The 6,683-nt window shown below is 38.5% G+C and overlaps 1 protein-coding gene across 2 annotated transcripts in view; it reads right to left on the bottom strand.

Moving 5' to 3' along the window:
- Positions 1 to 214: 214 nt before the first annotated feature.
- Positions 215 to 6,683, bottom strand: part of WDR79 (Telomerase Cajal body protein 1 homolog) — a 68,230-nt gene continuing 61,761 nt past the window's right edge. The window contains exon 10 of one of the 2 annotated variants that reach the window (XM_081769041.1): positions 215 to 763. In XM_081769041.1, coding sequence (XP_081625167.1) covers positions 595 to 763 — 169 coding nt within the window. In that variant the 3' untranslated portion in view covers positions 215 to 594. The remainder of the gene's footprint in view (positions 764 to 6,683) is intronic. The other variant, XR_014132730.1, reaches the window with a different exon arrangement.

Raw genomic sequence — 6,683 nt, 5'->3', positions numbered from 1 at the left:
AAAGACTACAGTTTCTTCTGTTTCTTTTAGTTTCATTGGGCCGCGGTGGCTCCGTGGTAGAACATTTACTTCTGGTGCGTAGGGTCCCTGGTTCGATCTCAGCTCGCGCCAAGTGGACTTTATGGTGGACAAACACCGTCTCCGTGGGTTTCTTCGGGGTACTCCCGTTTCCTTCATTCCACCATTTCATTTATTTCTCATTATCACCGTCTCCTTTAGTCTATACGGCATAACGTGGGACGTAAAACTTAAAGATCAAAGATTTTTCTTTTAGTTTCTCACGCACCTCACACATCGAACAATGTGCTTCGAACACTGTCTTATCAGAGTAGAAAGCTCGTTCACTGAAACAAACCAATGTTTGCTAAGAGAAAAGAATGACTTGATTGATGAAACTGTCTGATACATATATTGCGAAATATGGAACAGCATTACACAACTTACATTAAATAATAATCGCTGAACTAATAAAACTCAAGAAATGTGGAAATACATAAAATCGGTAAACATTTCTATAATAATTTAGAATAAATGCAAAAAGTTAATATTGCAAATCAACGAGTCCCTTTTTTAACAGATATAATCATACGGATGTCATCTTCCTGCCCACCACAGTTTCAGGCTATTTTCAGATTTTATATACTTTCTTGTAAATATTTCTTCTGAGTCGTCTTCTGAACTGTCTGTATTATCTGATCCTCTTGGCTCAGCAAAATGTCGCTGACCAGATGATGTAGCGATGATAGGCAATAATGGATGCAAGCTGAAAGAGAAGATTCACAAGTTAATGCTACTTATATTAGATAGCATAATCTGCATCAAACTTTAAGTTTATTCATTTGAACTCATAGGACACCACATACAACTTTTAAAACGGAAGAGAAACATTTTCAAACTGTGTAAATTCACTGTAATCCTTCCCATATTTATCCTCATACTGCATGAACTTGCACGGTCTCAACTACTTTTGACGAATTCAACCTACAACTCTTCACTAAATAGTATAATCATAGTAAAAAAGTATACACATTTTAACGAAATAAAATTGTATATTGTATGTATCACAAGTTTAGCACAAAACAATTTCTTAAGATCTGTATAGTTACGGTAGGTGTTCGTGAGTGAGTCCAGATACATATCACAATAGCAAGCGGTTGCTTGAGCAGGGAAATGCTGCACATATCGCAGTAATTTCTTCACAAAAAGTCCCCCAATGTAGTCTGTTTCCTGCAGTACACGACATCGTTCAAGGTTATATGAAGGTAAAGCTCAGAGGTGTTAAACTCGAAATACCACTTTAGAAATGACTTCCGTTCCTCAAACGTCAGGCGTGCACTGGCCATTTTGTTTCGCTATCATACGTCATGTATCACTTGAAACAGCAATGACAGTACCTACATCTGTTGAGGAAACACCATAACATATATTGTTTATCAACTATTCAGGACTACCGGACACGAACACAAAATTATCGAGGACAGTTAAAATTGCAAAGGCTCTCTTAACGGGAACCAAACCCGGGTCCAAGTATACCAAAAACACTGAGCCACCGCTGTGCGTTGCAAATTGCTCTCCTATATACAGAATGCATTCATTCCAGCAATGAGAGCTCCTTCATGGCTCAGCGGTTAGCGTACGTGCCTTTGGCGTGCGAGACCTGGGTTCAATTCCCGGCGGGAGCTCATGTGGTTAGGATTCCACGTTAATCAGTAGGTCCCGTCTCATATAGCCTCGCTGCTGAAAGGGACGTTAACTCACAATCAATTCAACTGATTGCAGCAATGAACATATCTACTTTAATATTTTAATATACGAGGGCAAGTCAAAAATTATCTACACTTTTCATTCTACAGTTTATTTACATGAACCTAGGGTTATACTATGCACATCATTTTTCTACGTAATCTCCCTCCTTATCAATGCACTTGGCCCAACGGTCAACGAGTTTCGTATTCCTTCCAAATAAAGGTTTTCCGTTGGTCGTGAAGCCACTTTTGCACCACATTTAGCACATCTAAATCTGAGGCAAATCGGCGACCACCGAGCTCGTCGTGGATGATGATTTATTTCATTATCAATAATAATTACTACGGAAAACTAAAACGAATAGCTGAGCTCCTAAAGACTGGACTTCCATTTTTGGCTAAAGTATGTTAAGAACCACTGTATTCTATGGTCCCCAATGGACTCGAACCTATGTCCACGCGCACAAGACGTAAGTAAATATTTTGTAACGCTGCACACAAGCTTGAGTTATTCGACAATAACATGTGTAGTACTGGTTCCGACTTTTATGTATACATAAGATCGATCCCATCTAATGTCATACGGACTTTATGGTGGATAAACACTACATGCGTGGATTTTCTGGAAACGGAAGCCTAAATGGAAGAACTGCCTAATCTTCAAAGAACGTTCGTTAGATTGACTCCGCATATTGATGTTATTATTAGTTGAAATGACAACTGCACAGGGAAGCTGAACATTTATTATTATAATTATTATTATTATTATTATAAGCGTACTTTCCCCATGCCGTAAGCGTCGGTGGACCACCGATGGACAACTAGCGACATCTCGCCAAAATTGGCGGCCCCGCAGCGACGATCCGCCGTGGTCCCACTTTCGTTTTGAAAATTATACCACCAGCGGCAGAGATGCGATGAAACGCCAATGAACCACAAAAATTACTCCCCAAAATATGTTAAATCGCGTAAGTGCGTAATTTGTTTACATTAAGGTGAATCTAAAACACACTTAAAAGTAAAAAGAAAAAGCAGCTTGGAGTGAGCAAGAACCAGCAACCCTTTGATTAGTAGGCGAGTGCTCTTTAGACTTGGCCAATGAGGCGGTGAAAAAAACGTCGCTTGTAGAGGTATAAATCATTGAGGTCTTTTGAATTTGGCTAATCAGAGTACTCTTTTAACTGTGTATATTCGACGATAATCGTTTGGGGTCAGATAAATTCTCTTCGCTATGTAATGTTATAACAAAATGACGCGCGTCTATTTATTTTATTTCATGGTTCTAACATATTAAGTTTCAAATTATCGGTGACATTTGCCATCTAAATTCAAACAATTATACGCACTCATCTCAAGACTTTTCACTTCATGATGTAAAGGCAGGGTTACACTTGACCCCTGGAGCTAACTTTAGGAACAATTCGTCAGGAAAAAATAATCTAATATAAATAAAATAAGGAGTTTGTTTGTGTGTTTGTCTGTCTGTGTGCGGCCTGGGGACCAGACGATAGGACCGACAGTTAACAAAATTTGGTCACATTTACCTTGGTCGAGACTCCAGATCAAGACGAAGCCTCTTTTTTTTTTTTTTTTTTTTTGGTAAAAAAAAATATCGAACCAGGGAGGTCTCAGGGGAGGCAGGCGTTTACTGGGACCGGCCTGGGAACCAGACAAGTTGACCGAGAGTTATCATATCTTGGACACGGATATCTTGGTCCAGGCCCCAGACCAAGGTGAAAGATTTTTTTTTATCAAAATCCGAACCAGGAGGGGGTCTCACGGGAGCGTTTACCGGGACCAACCTGGGGACCAGACAAGTTGAACGAGAGTTACCAAATTTTGGCCACAGATACTTGGTCCAGGGTCCAGACGAAGGCGATGCACTTTGCTAAAATTTGAACCAGGGGGTCTCAGGGGGCGTTTAGCGGGACATGTAAAAGTAGTAGAAAATGACCGATATTACTGTAGAATTCAGTTTTCGCGGTCACTGAAATCAATGGTGAAACTTCGATCGCATTAACTTCCAAATTCACCCTAGTTGGCTGCGGGCCGGTCATGTAAAAGTAATCCAAAATGACCGATATTAATTGTCAAATCTATAATTTTCGCGGTCGCTGAAATGAATGGTGATACTCCCACAGGCGTTGACTTCCAAATACTGCCCCATACGAAGAATAGGTATATTGAGCTAGTATATAATAATAACCGCATGCACATGATTGGTGATAGTTCGTGTTCGTCCCATCGCGATTCTCCGCGACGAATCGAAGAAATCCGGACCAAAATGAAGTCTTCGCTGCTACTCTGTGGTAACTTCAATATCCCGACTCTAGATATTTTTTTCGACTCGACGAAACCCTGCCGCCAGTGGCATACTAGCGGCAATCCTTCGACGCGTCGCTATAGCGACGGTCGACATTCACCAGCAAGTGGGCCACTAGGTGTTGGCGACGTTCACGGCATGGGGTTTGAGCTTGCACGGCGTAATTACTGCATAGCATGTTATTATTTCTGTATTTTTTTTCCTGGATTGTATGTTATTTCGTTTATTAGTAGGCACTAATTTGTCTCCATGTCCTCGAATGAATGAATTTCGGCTCTCACTTTGGTGTAAATAATCTTACAGAAAGAAGCCGGTTCGTTCCAAAGAGCAGAACTGAACTTAGCAAGATTTGAGTTGTACTTTCAGGTGGCAGCGTAGGGTAGGGGTAACGTAATGTTTCAGGTAGAATAACCGTTGGTGTATTAATACCGTCCTAGACTTCCAAACGGAAAATTTCAGTTCGAATCCTCATCTGGTCTGCTTTTTTTTCTTTCTTTCTTTTTTTTTTTTTTTTTTTCATAAAACATTCGCTACCTACGTTGGTTGGAGAAGTTACAAGGTAAGAATCCGAATAAACAGCGTGTGCAGTCTTCATCATACAGAGTAATGATAAGCAGTTTTCATATTAATATTCGTCTCTCTCTCTATCCATCTTTCTTGACGTTTCCTTATTATGTCTTGCATGTTTCTCTTCTCTCTCTCTCTCTCTCACACACACAAATACACAATCTATGTCAAGGAAATACACAAAGGCTCTTTTCTCAGTGGGTCACGGAGTCTCAATCGAATCGCCATTTCACTGCGATGACCCGTTTCAGCTCTAGCGTGTTAATTCTATCATTGCGAATTACAATGTTATATCCGCAATAGGTGGAATCGAGAGTGGATATTCGGAACAGACAAATGTACAGAAATGACTAGAAAATGGCCACTTTTTGGGTTTCAAGAGAGATTTTATTTAAATTAATTTGACAAAATTCGTTTACATCCTATAATTTTTCAATTTGTTTTATCCATGTATGAAATGCGAAATATGCAAGATTTGCTACGTCTATAAGGAACCATCGATCGAACCTTCGATATCGATCTTGGGGGGGGGGGATAGGGGGTTCCTAAGACTTGCGATGGGTGACGAAACAAAATTTAATTTTTACAATAATGTCTTCCAATGACAATTTATTTATTACCACAAATAGCAATGTAAATAAATCCACTCGCAAATTTGCATTATATACTGTAATTTCTTAGGCGCCAAAACTTTTTTCTTCCCGAAAAAGAAAGAAAGAAAAAAGCACCTGTGAGGAACAAGTGCTTCGAACTTTCACCTAGAATTTATCATAAAAAAGTGTTTTTGTTCCTCTCTCTCGGAGATTTCAATCTCATTTGGCCTTTGAGACAACTCATTGACAAAAACTGCACACATAACCGCTATATCAGACATACTCTTAGGCAAAATCAAGAGATTCGGAAAGAAAACTAGTTTTCAATAATAATAATAATAATAATAATAATAATAATAATAGTAATAATATAACAATTGGGTTTACAAGTAGGGTCCCGTCTGTCTGTTTATCTTGCATGGGAGGCCCGCAAATCTACTACGCTAATGCTGTCCCTTAGTCTGTGTTTGTCTCTCTTTCCGTTTCCTGTGCTGTTAGGCGTTTATATTAAACCTTTACATTATGCAACCTATTTTCTTATTTCCGCTTTTTTTTTTTTTTTTTTTTTTTTTTTTTTTTTTTTTTTTAAGGAAAGAAACTGCTTTCCTCTGATATCTATTTCTTACCATTCACTTCGTTTCGACTGCTTACGTAAGGTCATTTTGTAACTTTTTGTGTCATCCATTTCCCTCACAATAATAAAACCGTCATTCTTAGCAATTTACTTTATTCTCTTTCTTGCAGTTTGCCACACTGATATATTTGTAATAGAATTGAGGTTTGGTCCAACGCCTTTCGAATTCTGACCCAACACAACGGCCGAGTTTTTTGGGTTGCCTACTATTGCAGGAAGAGGAGAATTACAGATGGTAGTGCACTTTTGGAGTTGTGTATACACACGGAAAAGAAAGTATTTGACAGTATTTTCTTTTGCCAATAACTCGGGTACAAATGAATTAATTTGAGTCTTTTTGTTGTTATTCATAGGTACTTATAATTTGATAACTTGCCAAAATCAGTACTGTAATAGGTTTTTCTTATCGTTGAGTTATTAAGAAAAGAATTTTGTCAACTGAAGAATACTTTCTTTCACGACTGTACTATTTCTGATGTAGTTCATTCCAATTTGCTTGTCCCTAGAGCTTAGAGAACCGTTTGGATCACTTTATCAGGCACATTATCTGTGAAACGACTAATAACGCTTAAGTTCATAAATCGAGGCTGATGAAGTGTTACATATTATTCATGCAATTTACATTTTCTTATAATTAATCTAAAACAGTGGTTTCCAGCCTTTTAAATACCAGAACATCCTTTTTTACTGACCCCATACGACCTCCTTGTTCCTTGCAAATAATAATAGTAATAAAAGCATCTCAACCACCAGTTGAGAATACCTGATCTTAAAAAAAAAATGTTCTTGCCGTTTCCGAACGAACAAATTTCTTCGAATTT

This window comes from Thermobia domestica, chromosome 8, assembly GCF_964235325.1.
Source record: "Thermobia domestica chromosome 8, izTheDome1.hap1.1, whole genome shotgun sequence".
NCBI classification, from domain to species: Eukaryota; Metazoa; Arthropoda; class Insecta; order Zygentoma; family Lepismatidae; genus Thermobia; species Thermobia domestica.
This window is presented reverse-complemented; position numbering and strand designations above follow the sequence as displayed.